Here is a 24,016-nt window from a genome sequence, read left to right on the forward strand (position 1 = left end):
CTCTATAGTAAACAAATACATTATATAATAACTGTACCATTTGAGGCACCCTTAAATAGGAAAGCTTTTTTCAACCTTGTAGTCAGTTTACCATATTCATTTAAGGATGTAAAATGCTCAGGGGCCCTGGGAAAGCATTAAATCCAAAAATACCACATCTGTGAGCCTGCTCAGTCATTTACTCACCTTGCAGATCGTCTGTTTCAGGTACTGCTTTGTCCACAGATGTACTTTCCACTTGGGTAGATGCTACAGAGTCTGATAAAAGTGACTGATTTGATACAGGGCTAAAAGAGAGGATGGCAAATTTTTAGATTAAAAAATTCCAAGTCTGAGTTTCAAATATTTACTGTTTTTATATAATCAGACAACAATCCAGCTAATAATTGCAGTAAATGTTTATAATATGTGAAAACAAAAAGTAATTTTTAGCATTGGTATTAAAAAAGTTTTTAAAACTAAGTACTTTATAAAACTAAGATCAAATGACCATTAAACAATTTTTCCATCAGAAGGTAAATTAGGCACATTACCACATAAAAGTGATGCTAATGAATATTATGATAAATGAATGCTTAAGAAACACGAAGATAAATTTGTGATTTATCACACCCTGTCATTACAAAATAATCAGAACAGCCACAGATGATAAGGTAGAAGAGTAAGCAGAGTGTTATCTTCAGAAAAAAAAAGGAGGATCTGAGTTTAAAAGGCTCAGCTAGAAAATGAGAGGGGTTTGAATTCATGTCTTCAATAATTTCTTCCACATCTAAGTAATCTATGGTCTTAAGAACCTAAGAAAGTAGGAAACTAGTTTTGACATAACATAACAACTGAAGAATAAGAACATAATGCAATAAAATTTGTTTTGAGTCTTGAAAATGATGGTAAATTCAAAGTTAAAAATATACTTATGCAAATATGAATGAAGGCTTACTCTATTTAATCTTCACTCAATGCATGGTACTAAGCTTTAAAGACAATTTGAAAATGACTTAACATTCTTTAAAAACAAACAATGTTAATACTGGAAAATATGTTAAGACTTGAATTCAAGAAAGCACAGTGTCAATCATGGTTATAACCATCAATAACATATAATCTTTAATAAGTCACTTGATCAACTAAGACCTCAGTCTTATCTGTAAGATGAAAGAGTTGGACTACATGATTTCTTAGAACCTTTTTTGTTCTAGATCTATGATTCTATGAAGACCTGTGACCTGGGGAACAATTCAATTAATATTTAAACATCAGTTTCTTTTTGTGTAAACAGGTTCTAATACTATGTGCACTGTGTACAATTTATAGGTAGGAAGAAAGAAAATCATCAAATTTTAACCTATACATGAACTTGGGACAGAGAAAACAGTAAGAGAATTTTATCAACTAATACTTGGGAGGCTTGGGGGTGGAGCCAAGATGGCAGTGTGAAAGTAGGAATTCCCAGAAACTCATTCCCCAAAAAGCTCCAAAGACCGTCAAAAAATGACTAGAGCCAAAATTTAGAGGGGCAAAACCCTTCTGAGTGATACAATTTCCCAGTCCAAGACAACTGAGAAGTTCCACAGGAAAGGTCTGTTTCACCAGAATGGGGTTGGAAAGAGCCATAGCGCAGCCAGGCCAGGCATCTAGGTCCTTGGGGGCACCCTGGGTCCATGGCAGAGGGGGTGATTTCCAGACCACTTAGCCCAGGGATCACCAGGGACAGCTGGAAGGGGTTGTGAGAAAACTCTGCCACAGAGTGAGCAGGAGTGGAACACCGGCCTCAAAACAGCCCTGTGCTGAGAACCTGCAGAAGGAATCAGGGAAGCCACCCAGTGCTTCCAAAGCACATCCCACAGATAGTAAAGAGGGTTGGGGGGAACTGCTGAGGTCTCTCTGCTCTCCCTGGGGTAGGACTCAGCTGTTTGTCCACACTCTGATCCAGGTTGAAGTCTGGGCCTGCACACCACCACAGCCAAGCAAGGAACCTCTTCACAGCTCCAGCACAGAAGGGAGTGCCTGTGGTCATCCACATACCAGAGCACAGGAAGAGAGCAGTCAGAGCTTTGCAAAAGACCTTAGAGGAATTAAGGTACCTGTGGGATGTCTTGGGAGTACAGTAAATCAGTCACAGGCTAAGGAAATCAGCAAATAGCAGAAAAAAAAGAAGACTCTGACTACAAAAAAAAAAAAATACTAAAAATTGCCAGAAACAAACAACTACCATGGCTCGGGATTACACAGGATCTGGTAGAATCTACATTAAGGGCTCGTAGGGCTTGGAATATCACATTCTGGAAGGCAAAAGATCTTGGTTTACAACCAAGAATCAACTACTCAGCAAAACTAAATATCTTCTTTCAGGGAAAAGATGAACTTTCAATCAAACAGAGAACTTTAAAACTTTCCTATTGAAACAACCAGAAGCTGAACAAAAAGTTTGGTCTCCAAGTATGGGACTCAGATGAAGCACAGAGGGGATGAACAAGATGGACTAATTATGAGAAACTTAATGATGATGAACTGCTTGTATTCCTGCATGAGAAGAAGATACTGATAACTCATATGAACTATCTCATTTATAAGAACAATTAGAAGGAGCATATACAGACAGACAAGGCACAGGAAGGAGTAGAATATAATGGTATAATATAGTAAAAAGATGGAGTCAATGGGTGATAAAGGAAAGTATTGGGAGGAAGAAAGATCTAAGATATTTCACGTAAGAGCCAAGAAAATGGAGTAGAATGGGGGAAGGCAAGGGGAAACTACGAGTCTTCATTCTCATCAGAAATGGCTCAGAGAGGAATTTAACATACATATATACTAAATAGGGTATAGAAATTCATCATACCCTAGAGAAAAAAAGAAAGGAAAAGGATGGGATTAGGGGGAATGGGGAGGGGGCAGTAGGTGACAGAAGAGAGGGAAGATTGTGAAAGGGGGTAACCAGATAAAACACACTTCTGAACAGGGACAGGATGAAAGGAGAGAGAGAGAGAATAGAATAAATGAGAGTGGGAGGAATAGAGTAGAAGAAAATACAGCTGATAATGGCAACTGTGGGAAAACTATAAGCAACTTCTCTGACGGACTTATGATAAAAAGAGGGAACTCATCCCAGACACAGAGCCGATGGAATCTGAACATAGACTGAAATATACTTTTTTCCCCTCACTATTCTTGAGGTTTCTCATTTTTGGGGGGGTATGTTTACTCTCACAACAAGATTATTGTAATAATATAAAATAAATAAAAATACTGATTTAAAAAATACAAATACTTGAAAACTTAATCAACTATAATTCAATAGTACTAGAGAGGGATCCAAGAGATAAGGAAGTTTTCAAGAAAAACAAAGATTTAAAAATAAAATTATTTTTATATAAAATGAGGGCAATAGGGGTGGCTAGGTGGCACAGTGGATAAAGCACCTGCCCTGGAGTCAGAAGTACCTAGGTTCAAATCTGGTCTCAAGCATTTAATAATTACCTAGCTGTGTGGCCTTGGGCAAAGCCACTTGACCCCATGTGCCTTGCAAAAACCTAAAAACAAACAAAATGAGGGCAATAGAAGTTACAGATACTTGGACAGAAACTAGAATGTAACTTACTTTTTCATACAAATACAGTTTTTCCATAGACAGTTCCTAAGGAAGCAAATGGATCAAACTTAAGAACTATATTCCTTTTAATTGAGACTGAAGAGACCTTACCTTGGCTGCATAGATGGGGAAGATGTGGAGTCTAATGTTGATTGAGCTTCTGGGACATTGCCATCTGTGCATTGAACTGGTAAAGATTCAGACAGACTACTGACAGAAGTTGCTGCAAGAATATCACATTTCACAATAAAGTTTATATACCCTGGTAAATCTAAGAGTTCATCTATAAAATCAAGGTTTAGTTTTCTACCAAATAATAGATTATTTTACTACCCGATCTAGAGATACTTAGTACCATACATATATTCCCCCCTCCACTAAACTCTTTTAAGTAATAGTTTTAAGGCTAAAATGATAAGTAGAAAGAAAAACTCACCAATTAATCTATATTTATCTATAAACATCTCCCTAGTTTAAATCCACACATCTGTGGTCACAAATAACTTAAAAGTTGTCCACAGTCAAATATACTTTGAGAGTTTAAGGTTAGAATTAAATATCATTGTCAGTCCAATTAACTTAATACTTCCGGGGGTACATAAATATTATGGAGACATTAAATGTGTACTGACATTATTGCCATTTCTTATACTTCTATCTAATGCCTACTTAAGCCTTTTAGCAATTTTTTTTCTCTAATGAACTTACGTATCATCTCACTCTAAGATCTTCTAATCCTAAATTTTATATATATATATATATATATATATATATATATATATATAGTCTGTCCACTCTGTTCTTCCCACTCTCATTTATTCTATTCTCTCTCCTTTCATCCTGTCCCTGTTCAGAAGTGTGTCGCATATATATACATATATATGTATATATATATATATATGTATATGTGCATATATATATAAAATGTAAATACATTTAAAAGTTAAAGGAAGACAAAAGACTGGCTTGTTTATATTTTAAAATTGCTGTTTAGTCATTACTTTGTAAAACTTATTAATAAGGGATTTTCTTGGCAAAGATACTAAAGTGGTATGCCATTTCCTTCCCCAATGAATTAAGGCAAACAGAGGTAAAGTAACTTGCCCAGGGTAATACTGCAAGTTGAGTGTCTAAGGACAATTTCAAGTCAGGTCTATCCAGCTAATCACTTAACTGCCTCTAAAGCAGAGGTTAGTGATTAATTTTTTTTTAGGTTTTTTCAAAGCAGTGGGGTTAAGTGGCTTGCCCAAAGCCACACGGCTAGGTAATTATTAAGTGTCTGAGACCGGATTTGAACCCAGGTACTCCTGACTCCAGGGCCGGTGCTTTATCCACTGTGCCACCTAGCCGCACAATGATTAATTTTTGATGAGTACTTTGTGTGTGTATACTTCAATGCAAACATAGAAATGTATTTTACACACACACACACACACACACACACACACACACACACACAGATATGTAAATGATTTGCTTTAGATACAAATACAAAATACAGAGATTTCTTATCACATCAAGAAATCATTTAAAACTGTTTAAATATCATTAAGAATATTTTAAGAAGTAACATGAAAACAAAAAAAATGTTTTATCATTCATGGCAAAAATCTGCATTTAATCTTTAAATACAATTCTAACAGAAGCCTTATTTATTCACTTAATTTATAACCTCAGAAAATTAAAGCAAATAAAGAAAATATGGTAATTTCATCTTCATTTAAAGAAAAACCAGGGAAATTTCAATTAGGTTGGCTCTAAATTTTGATTTATAACATGAAACAACATAAAACATACAAATATTTTAGATACTATAAAAGATAATCCACACTATTCATTAGAAGGCTTTTAAGACTTCTACCAGTTATTTATAACTATTAAACTTTGGAAAGGATCTTTTTCCCAGAATATGTCTTTTCTATTTATAAAGACATGAAACAACTCCTTTCAAATGGAAATGAAAACTTTTTCCCAATCAAAAATCTATTCCTTTGAACCTACCCATTACATTTTGCAGATTAAAGTCTTCATGAAAATGTGCAACATATTTTAGAATTACCCAGAAAGAATAGTTAACATTTAGCAAGGGCTGCACATATATTATATACACGTTTAAATGCATACACACAACACATATTTGTATATATGTACTGTTATCGTAGTAAATAGGCAAAGACTCTTGAGTTTATTATGTATATTACTTAAACAGGTATGCTATTCATAAGTACTTACCAGGTGGGCTAATTCTACCATTACTACTATTCTGTCTTTGAAGATGTTCTTTATAGCATACTGAACACATGCCATTTGTACGAGGATTTCCATAAAATCCACAGCCAGTGGAACAAAGCATAGGCACTTGGCTATGGTTAGTTTCTTGAGCCATGTTCCTCTTCTGTGCACCTGAAAATGATAGAGCATTTAGAGACATTATTTCAAGTGTTTTTCAAATTAGCCTTGTATCAGAAAATAAATCATACTTCTCTAAAAGTACATAATTTAGATGACAAAACTAGAATCGTTTTTCTAACAAGATAAAAAATATTCTTTTTATATCCCACCAAACATGGAGTCAGAGCAGAAATATAGTAGCTAAGGACTGAAGGAATTTTGGGAAAAGTTTGTCCTTAAATCATACACCTCAGGTTCTTTTAAGTTTTGGAGAGCTGTGAGAAGCTTAGAGAGCAAGCTAATTCTATTTAGACTCTTCTAAATTGGGCTTCATCTATTAAAAAATAGTCTTCATCAAGTATACAGAATCACATCTGGTAACCCAAATGCCTAGAAATGACAGCATAGCAGATTTATAAAACAATCACGTTTTCTAAACCATCAGGGTGTAGATAACAGGTTTCCCCCAGCCAAATGATGCTAAAGCAGCAGAATGATAAATGTCATTTAAGTGAGGGTTACCATTAATGGTAGGGAGTGGGGGGGTGACTTTGTCGTATCATTTTTTTCCACTCAAAACAAATGACTAACATGCCTGATTTACAACAAAAAGAATTACATCTTCCCTATGCTTGAAAAAATGTCTACATGAATACTTGTAAAAATTTCAATCTATGCTAAAGTAAAAACTAAGATTTTACAGAGAGATCCAAAATGTTACAAAAGTCCTATAATGTTATTAGTAATGAAGAATGTTCTCTGAAATTTTGAATCAATGACCGAACAATCATTAAAACTGCAGATGGCTCAAATTTCTAGAATACCTGTACCATGGACTCAGACTTTACAGACACACTAGATGTAAGTTAATTATTTGTGGGTTATTTTCCAGGTCAGCCTCCCAGCCAGAAAGTACAAAGTCCAAAAAGTTCTAACATCTATCATCATCATCATCATCATCCAAACCACTTATATATTATGAAGCTTCTTCAAGATGATTTTTTTGCAAGCATCACAGTAATAACATTTCCTGGGCATAAGTGATTTCAAAAAATAAATTAGAAATACTTTTCATGGATAATTATCTATAATCTGTTGCTTCAAAAATCAAAGGAAAAAATATTAATAGTATCCTCACCTTAGTTCAAATGATTAAAATACAAGCAATGTACAAAATTTGATATAAGCAATGTACAAAATTTGATATGGAAAGCCGATATATCAATTGCAAAATATGGAAGGTTTAGATGATGGGCACAGCTTTTGACTCTTTTTACCTGATTTCAAATTCCTACATTTTAAGTAGGAAATAGGTTTATTTTTAGAAGTATTTCCATTAAATCAACATATCAAATAATAAAAGAGACCAGGGAAATTTGTTTCTTCTTCTTCAGTACTTCAGATGAAAGTAAAGTACTGAAGAATAAGAAACCACTCAAATTATATCCCAGAAAATTAAAGTTTTACATGGCAATAATTTTATTCAATTAATTGTGAATGGAGGCAGCTAGTTGGCACAGTATCAGATAGAGCACCGGCTCTGGAGTCAGGAGGACCTGAGTTCAAATTTAACCTCAGACAACTAATAAGTACCTAGCTGTATGACCTTGGGCAAGTCACTTAACCCTACCTTAAATAAAAAATTTTAATAAAGAGAGTGAATAGTTTATGATTTCTCCCCTCTTCTTCCCTTACTTCATCCAATTCCTCTTAGTATTCTATTTGCTGAACTCAAGAAAATAAAATAACCTAATTTTATTGTTATATTTTTCTAACAGAAAATTTTGCCTATTTCAAATATAAGCTCCTTGAGACCAGTGACAATTTCATTTTTTTCTTAGTATCCTCAATATTTAGTATAATGTCTGGCACAAAATTAGTGTTTAATATTAAAAAAACTCTCCACTGATTTGACAGCAGGTTCCTTGAAGTACATTAGTATATATTTTCATTTGTAACAAGTCAAATTTACTTTAAAATACTTTTAATTTAAAATTCTATGACCCATTACTATAGGCTATGGAAAATGATGAAATGGTACTGACCAAGTCCACTACAAATTTATATTAAGTAGCCTAAACTGGGCTCTCAATGCTGTGAGGCAATTCTTTTACATCCACAACCACCTCCAGCCCCCAATTAATTCACTATCCCACTTACCACAGCAGTTCTTCCAAATCCTTTCATCCCACCTCAAACCTTCAATGGCTTCCCCTTCTCCCATTCTCTCAACTGAGAGTGTCTTCCCTTTTTACTGGGGGAAAAAAAAGCTGAACCAATTGCTGAGATTTTCTCTCATCTTATCTCCCATCACTCAGATGCCTACTGTCATCATCACTTCCTTCACTCCCAATTCATGTTGAGGTGATGCTTCACTTCTGCATGTAGAGGAGTTTGCCTTAAAAAGAAGATGATCTTATTCTATTCCATTTCTCCAGCAGACTACCCTACCCCTATTATCATCACTACTCTCAAAATCCACTCTCTACTAGTTGTTGGTCAATAGCCTATAAATTATACCCCCCCTTCTCTCTTTCATCCTCAAAAGCCAAATGGATCCATCCTCCCTGGCAAACTATAAAAGTCCTATATCTCTTCTTTTTCTGACTAAATTCCAAGAAAGCTATCAACTAGAGCTCTCTCTACTTCCTTTTCTCTCATGCTCTTAACTCTCTACAAAGATTTCCAATCTTTTTCTTTTTTCTTTTTTGGCAAGGCAATGGGATCAAGTGATTTGCCCAAGATCACACAGTTAGGTAATTATTAAGTGTCTGCAGCTGGATTTGAACTCAGGTCCTCCTGACTTCAGGACTGGAGCCACATAGCTGCCCTCAATCTCATCTTTCAACTGAAACTGCTCTCCAATATTACCAATCTCTTAACTTCCAAATTCAAAGGCATCTTCTCAATCCTCATCCTTCTTGAGCTCTCTACAACAGCCTTTGCCAATATCGATTTTCTCCTCTCTAGTTTTCATGATACTATGCTTATTTGGTTTCCTTCATATACATGTGATGATTCCTCGGATTGCTTTGCTGGATTTTTATCCAAGACAAACCCATTAATTATGAGTTTTGAAAAGAAAAAAAAAGGCTCATCTTCCACATTCTTTTCTTCTCCCTCTATACCTGGTTAGCTCTTGGTGATCGTAACAGCACCTCTGGGTTGATTCTCAAGTCATGTTAACTAGCCTAACTTCTTTGCTGACATACAATCATGTATCTTCCACATATCCATTAGATATCACAAACTAAATGTAGGCTTTTAAAGCAATTAAACCTGTCTAGGAGCACACATTGAGGCCATATCTAAACTCAGGTCCCCCTGGAGTCAGATACCCTAACCACTGAGCCACTTAGTTACTCCTCCTGTGGAACACTTTACCTGAAAAATTGTCATCTTATTTCCTCTCTGCTTTCCCTTCCAGGCTTCTTCACATTTTAAATTCCCTATTACAGTTAAAGGTACTACCAACCATGTTATCCTCAACTTTCTCTCTCATCCTCATATCTAATCTGTTGCAAAGTCTGCAGATTGTACCTTCTCAGCATCTTTGCATGAGATCCCTTCTATCACCCATCTTGGCATAAAGTCTTTAAAATACGACCTCCATCCACTGAAGTAGCCAGCTGGATGATCTGTCTGTCACTAAGCTGTCAAAGTACAGGCCAGACAACATCCCTCAATAAACTCAATGCCACTCTATCCCCTATAAGTCTAAATACAACATTCTGTTTGGTACTCAAACCCTTCTACCATTTCCTTCCCCGGTACCTTCCCTACCTTTCTAGTCTTCTTACTTCTTATATTCCATCATACACTTTGAGATTCAGTGACCCTGGCCTCCTTGAAGTATTTCAAACAAGATACTCCATTTCCCAGAATGCTCATCTCTGCCCTCTGACTTCCTTCAAGTCTTAGCTAAAAATCACACCAACCCTACAAGAAATCTCTCTAAAACCCCCTTATTGGGTTTTCCCTCTGTTGGTGTTTCCAAATTTCTTGCATGTATTTGTGTATATTACTTTTTGCAAGTAGCAACTTTTGCCACATTTACTCTATCTGAACTATGCCAAAATTTTTTTATTAATTTTGCAGTTTTTTTCTTACTTCCATCCATCCATCTTCATCTACTTTTTTTTTAATTTTTATTTAAGGCAATGGGGTTAAGTGACTTGTCCAAAGTCACACAACTAGACATTTATTAAGTGGCTTGAGGCTAGACTTCAATTCAAGTCCTCCTGACTCCAGGGCCAGTTCTCTAACCACTGCTCCATCTAGCTGTCCTGTCATCTTCATCTAACTTTGATGTAAACTACTTACTCCTCCCTTGCTAATGACTTAAAAAACTAATGTGTACTTTCAATGAAGTTCTATAATTACTTTAAATGGCTATGAACATCCTTTAAGAATCTGGATCTAATGTGTTCTCTCCATTTGGGGTTCTAGTCTTTATTTGACTGATTTTCAAATCTGCATTTTTACTCATAGGGATCTGGTCTAATAAGATCTGATCCTAGTTATCAAGTGTTATGGGGGGCCCGACACAGGGTGTCTCAAAGAAAATTCTCCATGTGGAAAAAGATAGGGGAGGTCTGCTTCCAGGCAAATCATGACAACATTTAATGAAGTACTTTGGAGAGACTTTGGAGCACATGTGAACATTTTGTAACTGTCTCCAGACTACTTAATCATGTGGTAAACAGTCTCAAACTAGGCTGTAGATATAACACCAGAACTAGGGAGAACCTTCAAAAGGCCTCAGTCTCAGACTTTTCCTCTTTTCCCCTTTTTCTTGAATCTTTTATATTCAAAATATCCAGAGAAAGGTGATGCTATAAGGAGAAAGATCTTGATTCTTCTCTCAGAGGCTGAGATATGGCCCCACAAATACTGCCTGTCACAGATTTTTTAAAAAATTATATACTCTTTCTTTCTAGATAACAGACGGAGGCTTTGACAAAGTTTTAAAAGGTCAAGAGAACTAGTTCTCTAAGTCTATGTCTAGTTCATATTAGATTTTGCTGCTAGCCCAGCACTGATGTCCCTAAGAGTGAGGAAAGACCTTTAGGACCCAGATCAAAATAGTTGAGGATTCATTGAGATAATGACACTTTTGGACAAGAATTCTTGAGACATCAATGCTTTGCAGAAGTTTGAGCCTACCCTCTCTGGAGACTCAGGTAGTATAGGAGAGCTTTTGCCCTGAAAATGGTAGGGGTAGAAGAAATGTTTATACTCTTAGTTTTATTGTAGAAGCAAATATTTATTTATGAAAGTCAACTGATGTTAAGTCATTGGCACCTAACAGTGAAGGGAATGCATCCATAATGGAAACTTAAGTCAACTGAATTACAAGTTGAAGAAATAGAGGTTGAAAAAGGTAAAGTGATTTGTTCCAGTTAAATTGGTAGCTGTCAGAATAGCTGGTGAAGTTGTCCAAGATAGGATTTGAATTCAAATCTTCTAAAGTACAATGTTGTATCTGCTATATCATCTAGTTGCCAGAGTACTATGTGAATGAAGCAAAATAGTAAAAGTAGCAAAGAAATCTGGGCTACTAAACATGTCTGTGTGTGTGTGTGTTCGTGCATATGCATACATGTTTGCAATTATAAGTTCTAAATACTACTTTCATTAAAACTTATTTCCATATATTAAAATTATAGCATTATAAGCACTAAAATATAATACAAATATGAAGTTACAAAAATTCTAGTTCCTGTATCATAAATTGAAATTGCATATAACCATAAATGTTTTGGCAGTAAAGTTGAATTATGGTCCTCATTTTGGCAACTTTAAAACACTTTTCTAAGCAATTTTTGGGGGAAAGGGAGAGAAGTAGGGAAAATTATACAGATTGATAAGCAGATTAATAAATTTCAAGTGTGCTATTTATAAGGAGATTAATACCTTGATTAGTTTGAAATTCCGTTTATAAGCATGGAAGAAGGGAAAGAATGAACAAGTTTCCCATGACCAATTTTATCAAAGAAACAGTCTGGCACTTCCAAGGAGAAAGTTTTGTAAAAGGAAACAAAAATAGAATTTAAATCTTTAATTATTATCCCATTATACTTAAGGAGAGGCTTGATGGCGAAATAGGTGAGAGTTAGCTTTAGATCCGTAAGAATTCGGGGTCAATGTCTGCCTAACCAATCTGGCAATGCAATGCTAGGCCAAACAATGAATATTGATTTGCTGCAGCCACACGCGGCCCACAACACTCCCGAGTGCACCTCAAACCAGATAAAAATATAACAGAAATACTTAATAAAATATTTAAAAACATAATGAAGTAGATATTATTAATATTAATTTGTGGCTTTCTAAGTCAATATACAACTCACAGAAACCATTTCTATGAGTTTGACACCTACTCTAGGCAACTAATTTTACAAAATTCAGGTGTTCACTTATTTATTAAAAGAGAAGTTCTCATTTATAAGTTTCTTAAATAAAATGAAACCTCAAGTCTAATTCTTCTCACTATTTTTTACAGCCACAAAGCTCAGGAAAAAAAATTAGGAAAAGAAAAATAACAGATAAGAAAAAAAAATGATTCATTAACATGGGAGAAACAAGAAATCAAATGAACAAAGATATTGGCCTGGTTCTGCCACTAACTTAGGAATGTGGCCAAGTCCCTTAACATCTCTGGGCCTTAATTTATGCAATAATAAAAAGGGATATGATTCAATAATCATTACTCCTGTGAATTTTAAAATAAATTCTTCTTTCCAAACTCCCTTTTGAAAGGCCTCTAAAATATTGTTATCTATTCTAAGGTAATTTTAGTTTAAAGAATTGAGAACACTTTAGAAAATCTTTGCTAAATTTGTTGCTACTTTTAATTTTTTAATTTCTCAAGTCATGATCATTAGTTCATTCCAACTGTGGATATTAAAAGGAAAATTCAAATGTCATTACAAAGAATTCTTTTAAATTTATATTTTAGGATCACAAATACAGAGCTTGAAAGAAACCTTTGGAGGTATCCTTGAGGACATAACTCCCACATTTTACAAATGAGAAAATTAAGGCCCAGGAAGATTAAGTGTCTTGCTCAGAGTCACACAGAAAATAAACAGCAAATCTAGGATTTAAACCTCCTTCCTGACTCCAAATCCTATGTACTTTCAAGAGGGACTATAATTCAATTAACATACAAACACTTTTTAAACATAGCTAATTCTTTTTGCCATCTCCAATTCTAACAATTCTTCCTTTCAAATGTTCTTGGCATCACACAACCCCACTCTCTTCCATGTCCATTTTTACTGTTACTACCTAGTATAATCTAATCTGTGGAGATCAAAGAAAGGAAAGCCTATAATAAATTAGCTAAGAAATATTGCAATGACTTGCTTTGACAAAGGAAGGAAAGAAGATAACTCACTCTGGTGAAAAAGTATAGGGATTTTGGATTTTGGAGTACAGGCCTGCAACTGTACAGAGGATGTTTTGCAGTTCTCTCTCTCTCTGTAGCTGTCCCCACTTCCCTATGTCAGGTTGTCTTTCCCTCTGCAGCTTGGGCTGAAAGACAAAAGATTTATATCTGCTTGATGTAGGTAAAAGATTCATGGTTCAATTTTTTTTCCCCTTTAATGATAATGAACTCATTCCCCAAATCCTAGGCCACAAATATATAAGGAGGGAATATAAAAGCTCATTGTAATAAAAAAAAAAACAGTACTTTCCTTTTCCCTTCCCTATTCTGCTACCAAGTTAGCAAAAAAGACCCCAAAGACCACAGTAACACACTAGATGCCATAATACTCCATATATATAAGGATACATTAGCTACCTATCACTAAGTAGGGTACAAAGAAAAGACTGTACTGGAAAAGGGACACACATATTCCCAGTTCAATCTCTCAATATGGGAAAAAACTCAAAACATGACCTATTAAATGTGAGATTTCTAAAAACCCAAGCCCAATGTCAGACAAACTTCAAAATTGCTTGATTCAATGTTTAGTAGGCCTACATAAGAAAAAAATGGATGTGTAAATGGTAAAGTAAAAAAAGCGCCAGGCCTGATGTCAGAAAAGACTCATCTGACTGAGTTCAAATCTGGACTCAGGCACTTTTTAGCTGGGTGACCCTAGGCAAGTCACTTCATCCTGTTTGCCTCAGTTTTCTCTCTTGTAAAATGAGCTGGAGAAGGAAATGGCAAATCACTACAGTAGTTACCAAGAAAACCCCAAATGGGGTCATGAAGAGTCAAACACAATTGAGAAATGACTGAACAATAACATAGGAATATGTATTCCTAAGACCTTAGAAAAAATTCTACAATCATTGTGTCATCCAAAAAAGTTAACTGAATTACCTGGTACCCTCTACACAACAGGGTACCAACCAAATGGAAGTAATCAATGTTGATCATACCTAGTAGGTCAACAATAAAGCCAATTTCTTCTAACAAAGCATATAGGCCAGGATTACTTCCATTTTTAAAAATAATGGTAGTTAAGATGTGATTGTTCTCTACAAAGATACAAATGATCTCTTAACTTCCAAATCTAATAACTTTTTCTTAAGTGTCATCCCTTTTGACCTTTCTGTAGCATTAAACACTGCAAACTACCTTCTCCAGTTGGATATTATTCTCATCAAGATTTTCAGGATTGTAGGATTGTAGCTCTTGCTCTCCTACCTATCCTACTGCTTCTTCTCAGTCTCTTTGAATAGTTCCTTCAACCAATAACTCATGAATCATGTCCCATGGCTCTCTACTGGGGTCCATTTCTTTTTTCTTTCCTCAGCTGCCATGAATTAAAATACCATTTCTACGTAGATAATCTCCAGAACTACACCATTCCTGGTTCCTCTCTCTTGCATTCTACTACTCTTATCACTAACTGCTTATCAGAAATTCCCAACTGTATGTCTGGGAGATTTTCAGACTCAGCAAGACTAAAAGCAGAAATTATCTTTTCCAGGAATCTCCTTTTCCCAAATTCCCCCACTGCTGTCAAAGGTACTACCATACTTCTGGGCACCAAACTACACAACCCTCTGTCATTCTCAACTCTTCACTCTCATATATCTGATTAATTTGCCCAATTTTATGCTTCTACTTGTCACTGTTATCTCTAGTATACAATCCTTCTCTCACTCAGTTAAGGACTAATTCAGGCCCTTAAACACTTCTCACCTGAACTACTGCAAACAGATTTAACTTGCTTCTCTTTCCACTCCAATTCCTCACACAGCTTCTCAAATATTTTCTGAAGAATAAATCTATCTCATCCCTTTATATTAGAGTTTCTCCATTACTTTTAAGATCAAATATAAAAGTATAGTTTTTAAGCTTTTCTATTTCATTATTAAAAACAAAAAAAAAGATCATTTCCAAATACAAAACAAAATACAATGAGGATTACATGAAACTGAGAATCTCCATTTTAAACTACATGCTTTTCAAAAAGTACATAATTATGCACTACTTTCCAAACTATGCTAGTTGTTCTTCTGAATTTCCTTCTGATCTCTTCTGTGCACTTATAAAATTGTTTCAATGGTCCTCCTTTGGGGGAGCGGGGAAATCATGACCATAACCTTCCCCTTCCAACTGAAAGAAATAAACCATCTGAGACATTATAATAACAGGGAAGCAAAAGAAAGTCACATATTAGGCAAGTCCATCCATATATCTCTTTCTGGATAACAATTAATTCTAAGTCTTCTGTAGACTTAGTTAACTGCACTGAAGGACAAACTTCTTAAGTCTTTTAAAGTTCTTTTACAATACTGTTTGCTTTTGTAAAAAAAAAAAAGACGTTTTTCTCCTTGTTCAGTTCACTTTACTACACATCAGTTAATATTGTTCAAGGTTTTTCCAAAGGTATGCTTACTTTTCATTATTTCTTAACAGCCAAATAATATTCCATTACAGTCACATAAACTGTTCAGCCACCCCCCCACCTGATTTCTCCTTAGTCTAGGTTTGTTTTTTAGCCACTCACCCATCCTTTCTTTTCCATGTAATGCCCTCTGAGATCAAGAAGTTTGCTTTGCCTGTGGCAAATCCCCCCTTCTCTGTGATCCTCCTTAAAATTCCTTTTCCTATCACTGTTTGTTTTCCTGTTTTAAGTTCTTATGGTATCATAAAAACTTAGTGCAGTTTTAAATTTACTGTTGTAATGGGGTGTACCCCAAACAATGCTGCAGATCTTTCTTCTCTGGGGACCCTTATCATGTCCCAAGGAGTTAATGATTTATATAAGGCAGAAGGCTGCCTAATGTATATAATCCAGCACTAGTTGTTCTCCTAGGAATCAGTCCTGTAGTAAAAATTTAATATTAAGACTTTTAGAACTGAATGGCCTGTTAATAATCCAAACTAAACATGTCCAAATGAAAATTGTTCTACCTGCTCAACTCTCCACATTTACTGATCTTCTTCACTATTTCTGTCAAGGATACCAGATACTTTCAAGTCACTCAAATCTTACAATTTCACACCATTTCCCCCATTCCTCATTCCTCCTCTTTTCCATATCCATTCACAGCTGCAAGCATCTTTCTGTCCTATTATAATAACCTACTCCTTAGTTCCTGCTCCAGGTCCTTACTCTCTAATTCATCAAAAATGATTTTTCTAAAATATAGTCAGACTATGTCACTCCTCTACTCTGATTCCACTAATTCCCTTCTCTAATACAAATCTCTTCTGTTTAATATTTTAAATTCTTCAAAAACCTACCAAGTAGCACTTCCACTGCAGTACTCTCAAGCACATCAAAATGGCCTTCGTGATAAGTCTTCACATGAGATACTACACAATCTCCAATTTCTATGCCTTTCCAGGCTGTCCCCGGGGCCTGGAATGCTGCTCTAAATTCCAGGCTTCAAGATTCAGCTCAATGAACACCGTACCTCCTTGAACCATTCCTGATGTAACAAGCTCTTTCCTTCTTCCCATTACAAAGTTCCAGTGCCTTCTCTTCTTAACTGTCTTGTATTGATTCTGTATGTATTTTATCCATGTACATTTTATCTGCCCCAAAAGAATGTAAGCTCTTCAAATGTAGCTTACTTTTTTAATATCTGAATTCCCAGCACCCAGCATAATGCTAGTACATACAAAATTCATAAATGCTTAAAATGAAATGTTAACTGCTACAAAGAGCTTAAAAGTCTACCGAGGAATGCAACCCAAACGGTGCAGCTTTTAACAAAAGTATATGCAAAATTTCTGACAAGTAACTTTTTGAGGAGGGGCACTAACATGCTTTCTCAAAAATGCTTTACTTAAGTACCCCACATGCTGAGTTTCCTTCATCTTGACAGAGAAACTGATGTAACACGCAGTCTGTTTATCTACTATCCTTTCCTCTTGCTACAGTGACAGACTACTTTCTTTTCTAGCCATATTCCTTTTCCATGGGACTTCTAAAATTTGTCATCTCACAAAAAATTTACTTTTGGGCAAAACTCTATAATCTAAACTCACTCTATATATCTCTTCAAAGATTATATTATTCTATTTTCAAGTCTTGGGAAGACTTGGCTTGGGAAGAACAACAATGTTAAGAATATAACTGAGGTCTTTGAAAATGTTATATCATTCTCCAATTTCAACCTTGCTTTCTTTTTTCCTGGACCAAGCACATTATTCATTTGAGATTTGTGACTATACATTTGTGATACATGTACTAACAAATCAGTTCTTTAAGATTCCCATCCAAATATTATACACTGAATTTTTAATTCATTAATGTGAATTTCTTAAGTCTTTTCACCTCTGAGTCTCAAATTTTAATCTATGAGAATTATATATGCATGAGACATGTGTATGACATATATGTGTGGTATGTACACACAGACAATACCTAAAAATCATCGGTTTTAAGATAAGGAAAACTTCCTCAAAGAATGAGGTGCCAAACTCTCAATTATACTTAAATTGTCTGTGTCCAACATTTTGTGCAAAATCTTCAGCAAAGCCTGAAACTTGAGGTTTGTCATTTACAGGTCATGATGATTAAAAATAAAATTCTAGGGCATGGCTAGGTGGCACAGTGGATAGAGCACTGGCCTGGAGTCAGGAGTACCTGAGTTCAAATCTGGCCTCAGACACTTAATAATTACCTAGGTGTATGGCCCTGAGCAAGCCACTTAACCCGCCATTGCCCTGCAAAAACTAATAAAATAAAATAGAATAAAATAAAATTCTAGAAAGCACAGGTTTGAGAGCACAATACAAAAAATATTAGAGTTAAAACTAGTCCCATACTAGATTTCTAACCTCAGTTTCTTCATTTGTAAAAGAAGATACTACTTTTACCTACTTCATGATATCATGTTGAGGATGAAATGCGGAAGTAAAGCATTCCATAAATGAAAGCTAATATTACTACTACAAAAAATTCCTTAAGACTGGAAACGTTTAGAGAACAGATATGGAAGAACTAAAGCAGGACACCCAAGGAGAATAGCTCTTCTGTGATGAGCTCAAAGCAGTTAGTCAAAAGCAAGGGAGCAGGAGAAATACTTTTTTTAAGTAATTCACATTTATACCTCTGTGAAAATTTGTAACAATATTAACCATTAGTGCAATTTAACAGTGATGGAAAGATCTGTCTGCTATGTAACACAGCTGACAAAGTTTTAACAATTACAAGATGGAAAAAGATGCTGCATCACAAATTAAAAACCAAAAATTGAACAAATATCCAGACTACAAAGATAGTTGGCTATGTAATAGCAATTCCCACCCACCCAAGCAGTAATTATTGTTAGGAGATAATATATATATATATATATATATATGTATATATATTAGGTTTAGGTTTTTTCTAGGCAATGGAGCTAAGTGGCTTGCCCAAAGCCACACAGCTAAGTAATTATTAAGTGTCTGAAGCCAGATTTGAACTCAGGTACTCCTGACTCCAGGGCCAGTGCTCTATCCACTGTGCCACCTAGCCACCCCAGGAGATATTCTTGAATAAGGTTTCTATTTTTGGGACAAAAGGATAAACCTTTACTGACTGGTAACAAGGAATGGCTTCCAACATGCTCCACCCCCCCAAAAAATAATGCAATAAGCCTTCAAAATGATATGTAAATAATTCTACATAAAGTTCAACTATAAAGTTACAAAAAAACTTTTTTTTTCTATTTTGCATGCTTTCCCAAAGAATCATGAAAAATATGGAGGCTATTTTTTTTTTTAATTCAGGGAAATAGCAATCAGGTTCCATTGCAGTTAAAATGTCAGTATTACTATTTAATGGCAGTTCTCCTGTATTGAATGGCAAATTTTATTAAACACCTTGATATTTTAAAAAAGTATACCACTGAATCCATACCAACTTATGATCCTGGAAGTAATCTTTAAGCATGAAAAGTATGTTGCTGTATAATACAGAAAATTAATGACAATGTTCCTTCCAGGTACCTTTGTTTATACAGGAAAGCATTTTGGAGTTCATTTAATAAATGAATTCCAGAAAATATCCAGCAGAAGACACATGCCAACCTGAAATCTAAAACTATTACCTGTCTGGTTCTATATAATATACACAAAAATGTGACCAAAGCAGGCTCCTTAAGTCACCTTTGTCTCAAAAGAAATGGGAAGGAATGGTTTATAAAAGTTCTTCCAAAAATATCTCATATCAACATTTTTCTTGTCTAAATTCCCCAAATCATTCCAAATTTCCTTTTTATGTTAGGGGCACCATCATAAGTCCAGTCATTTTGGAGTCTTAGAATCATCTTCCATTTTAAGCTTTCCTTCTACCCTCCCCAGCCCAACCGGAGATTTTTCAAGTCCTGCTATTCCACATATCCAGCAGCTGCCCCTTTTTCTTTACTCATAGGGCCAATTAAAATCAAGTCTAGAAAGTCTTTTAAAAAGATTCTTTTTAACAATTTCCTAATTTATCTCACTAATCCATCTTGCAAACTAATTTTCACAATAGTCTTTCAAAGAAGTCTGCTTTACAATGTCACTCATCTGGCTCAAAAACTTTTTGTATATGAAACAGAAAAAGTATTTTCTTTACTGCTTGGATAAAATACAAATGCCCCAGGTTGGCACTTAACACTCATCACAATTTAACCATCTATATAATTTTGCCATTGCTCTTTTTTATTATTTCCCTTCCTTCATTTATGTTCTAGTCAAACTGAACAATTTGCTACTCCTTTTCCAACCTCCACAGACAGTCAGAGGCTGTCCTTATCCCCCCGCCCTCCTCCCCCTCACTTGTTAATGTCACTCCTTACTGAATTATCTTGTACAGTATATTTATGAACTTGATTGAGTCCCTCCTTATTGAGGACAGAGATCATTATTTTTGCATTATCGGGGCTAATATAAAACTCTGGACCGATATTAAGTTCAAAACCAATATGTCTGATTATTTACTTAATTAAAAAGAACCACCTGAATTCAATTTTCCTCTACTATTAAAAGCATGGAAAAGACTTTTATACAAATTGATGGAAAATGAAATAAACAGAACCAAAAATACTACCTACAGAAGAACAATCACAATGTAAACAGAAAGCAAAAAAATGAGAACTGAATGCTGCAAAATCTTGATTCCAAAGAAAAGATATAAAACACAGCCCTCTCCCCAACTTCTTGACAAAGGTGGAGACTATGGGTGTGGAATACTAACTTTAGCTATTCCAATATTATGGTTAATTTTGCTGAACTTATGTTCTAGTCACCACACTTTTTTGCTCATTCTTTCTTATAGGGCTCTCTGGGAAAATGTGGAAGGAGTGATATAATTGGAAATGAAGATTACATAAAAACATATTAAAACAAAATAGAAACTGCTGTATCTCCCATTAACCCCCTTTCCATGGAAGTTTTATCTTCCACTTGTTCTCAATGGTCAAATCAGTCCAATACAACAAAGTTGACCTTGGAGACTGATGACTCAAGATTGAAAGTCAAGGGTAAAAAAAATGGCACTATCCTCCTCAAACTGAAGGTCACTTCACCCCTGTACCTCTATTCCCTTCCTCATACTGGTTAGTTTTTCCCAGATCTTTCATTTTAAGGAAATCACCCAGACCATCCCTTCATTCCTTCCCCAGGCTCCACCACTGACCTTCTAGATTTTCTCTACCTTGTTCCTACCTTTTCTCGCCACAATCCCACCACCTGACTGAGTTTTCTTTTAAAATGTAAGCTCCTGGGGGGGGGGTTATGTTTATTCTTATAACAAAATTAGTGTAATAATAATAAATAAATCTAAATTCTTAAAAAAATAAAAATAACAAAATAACAAAATAACAAAAAAATGTAAGCTCCTTGGGGGGCAGGGATAGTCTTTCTACTTACAGTCATATTCCCTGTGCTTATCATTGACTATCACACATCCATTTTAGTATAAGAGAAATATTGAGAGACTTATTCAATCACACATCCCACTTCCAAGAAAACCAAATAGGGGGTCACAGGGGGAGTAAAAAAAACAGGTAAGAAGATGAACCTGTAGAGAGTAAAGATTCTTAAAAAAAAATAATAATAAAGGATTAGGACATTTTTGAAGTTGATTGTGAGGAAAGAAAACTGCTCTGGGCCATCTTTGAAGATTCCTAGAGATTTGGACAATAAGGTCTCTTCTAGCCCACTTCTTTTACTGTAAAATGGTTTAAAAAGGAAAAAAAAAGATAAAATAATCCAAACACTTTGTATAACCTCTCCTATCTTGTGGCATTCATCCAAGTAGGTATATACAGAAGTTAACTGTTCTAGAATACCTAACAGACCAGGCAGAATTAAAAGGGGGCTATCCTTTCTTGCTCAGTAGCCCCAACTACAAAACAAAGGGATGGCCACCCAACAAAGAAGAAGCAAAGTATCCTAAGACACAGACAGGAGATAGCACGTGCCAGCCAAGTCACAGTACCACAACTTTCACGATCATCTCCTCTCAGACCCTAATGGGTACCACTTGGAACTCTGAATGGAAGAGCACTGGAACAGTAATGTTTCCTGTCCTCTGCCCTCAACCAATGTCCTGGGAAGAAGGTGCATTATCACTGCTAATGAAGACTCAGAAAACAAAGTCCTTGTCAAAGTTCTTGACACTGAAGCAAGCAATGAGGTGGTGCAGTGGAGAAAGCACAGGACCTACAGTCAGAACATCCAAATTCAAATCCTGAGACACTCGACACATTCTAGCTGTGTCATCTGGGCAAATCATTTAATTCCATTACCTCACAAAAACACAACAAATGGTTCAACAAAAGATGAGAAACTGATATGTTTTTTTCTGTGGAAATGACATTAGATAGGCTTTATCATCTGTTTTGGCACTATATCCCAAGAACCTTCCATTTCATTTGCAAGTGAAACTTTTCATGTATTTTCTCCTCCATTAAAATGTGAGGATCTTCTGCCTTCTGTATCTCAAGCACTTGATATAGTGTTTTACACTGTGCTAAGCAGAATAAATTTAATCAGAAGTCTTTCTTTTACATCAAACTAAGACCAATAGTAGTGATAGAATCAATAAGGCAGCCAGGTGGCAAGTGGATATAGCAGTCACTTAACCTGCTTGCCTTGATTTCCTCATCTATATAAATGGGGATAAGAGTAACTACCATCCAGGGTAGTTGGAAGGATCAAATGTGCTAATATTGATAAAGCATTCAGCACAATGTCTGGTACATAGTAAATACTATAGAAAGGTGAATTATTATTAGTAATCAGGGTTTTAAGGAAGGAAGAACAAAGAGGTGCAACAGAAATCTGAAATATGGGACAACTTTTAAAGCAGGCAGGTTTTGGGTGGGGTACTTGTCTGATAGAAAAACTTGAAGGCCATATAAGACAACCTAAATTTGTTACACTTCTTGGAAAAGAAAAAGAGCTCAGGAAGGTCAAGTTAAAGAATAACTCCACTTCCTCAGCAAGAAAAAAGACCAATGATAGAGAGCCACTGAGAGCAACCACGGGCTAGAAGAGGACACCTACTGCAGGGGAGAAGGGGAAAGGACAGCTGATCTGTTCCCCTATCTCTTTTTGAAGAATAATCCATAATCCCTTCTTCACATATGAAGAAAATAAGAGTTCAGAGGCTACATAAGATAGATCCCATGTGATAGTACTTACATTAGTTTTTTAGCAACAGTGTAGATATATTTTTGAAGCTAAATAACTATGCATATGATCATTATCTATTACACTCGTGATTGAAGTTATAACTGCTTTTAAAGGCTTCACTAATTCTTCCCTTGACAACTCTAGCACTTGATTCAGTCCCCCCCCACACACACACACCCTGTATCTTAGTATAATTATCTGGAAACTTCAGCAGACACATGGATGTGATCACAGGGTCCTTTCACAATCCTCTGCTTTGCAGACTTCTAAAGTCACACACTTAACTACACCAAAATTCATCATTATAAGTATTATTCTCCATGAATCTCTGAAATTTAGTGCTCCTTCTCTTCCATCAAAACCCTACTGTTTGTACTCATTCTTCCTCTCTCTCTCTCTCTCTCTCTCTCTCTCTCTCTCTCTCTCCCCTTTTCTTTCCCTTACAAGACTACTCTCATTTTATTAGCCTTCTCACAATTACAATGGATTCTCTTCACACACCAAGATCAACTATTTGAATATCAATATCTCTAAGTCCTTTAGATCCTATAGCCACATAACTCTAGTCTAATCCCTTGACTTTATATGTCGTTTCTGTATCAAATCCTGTCTTACACACTTTCTCCACTTCTGCTCCAAGGTAAAGAAGGAAGTCAATTCCATATTGAAGCTGATTCTCGCTGAGAATCATAACTTCTTTTACATGTAACTTAACTGTACTAGAGTTTCCAATACCTACATATGCAGCTTTCTAACAATTATTCTAGGAGCAGCTAGGTAGCACAGTAGAAAAGAGCACCAGCCCTGGAGTCAGGAGGACCTGAATTAAAATCAGGCTTCAGACACTTAATAATTACTTGGCTATATGAACTTGGACAAGTCACTTAGTCCCACTGCCTTGCAAAACAAATTATATATTATTCTAAATACCTTAAATATACAATATA

General features: G+C 35.4%; 1 protein-coding gene across 8 annotated transcripts in view; it reads right to left on the reverse strand.

Moving 5' to 3' along the window:
• Nucleotides 1–24,016, reverse strand: part of ZFAND6 (zinc finger AN1-type containing 6) — a 112,576-nt gene that overhangs the window by 13,354 nt on the left and 75,206 nt on the right. For 6 of the 8 annotated variants that reach the window (XM_074234017.1, XM_074234020.1, XM_074234016.1 and 3 more), the window contains 4 exons: nucleotides 13,383–13,519; nucleotides 5,822–5,992; nucleotides 3,701–3,812; nucleotides 187–287 (listed from right to left, as the gene is read on the reverse strand). In XM_074234017.1, the coding sequence (XP_074090118.1) occupies nucleotides 187–287; nucleotides 3,701–3,812; nucleotides 5,822–5,975 (367 nt within the window). In that variant the 5' untranslated portion in view covers nucleotides 5,976–5,992; nucleotides 13,383–13,519. The remainder of the gene's footprint in view (nucleotides 1–186; nucleotides 288–3,700; nucleotides 3,813–5,821; nucleotides 5,993–13,382; nucleotides 13,520–24,016) is intronic. The other 2 variants (XM_074234021.1, XM_074234019.1) reach the window with 1 other exon arrangement.

This window comes from Macrotis lagotis, chromosome 4 (genome assembly GCF_037893015.1).
Source record: "Macrotis lagotis isolate mMagLag1 chromosome 4, bilby.v1.9.chrom.fasta, whole genome shotgun sequence".
Lineage (NCBI taxonomy): Eukaryota > Metazoa > Chordata > Mammalia > Peramelemorphia > Peramelidae > Macrotis > Macrotis lagotis.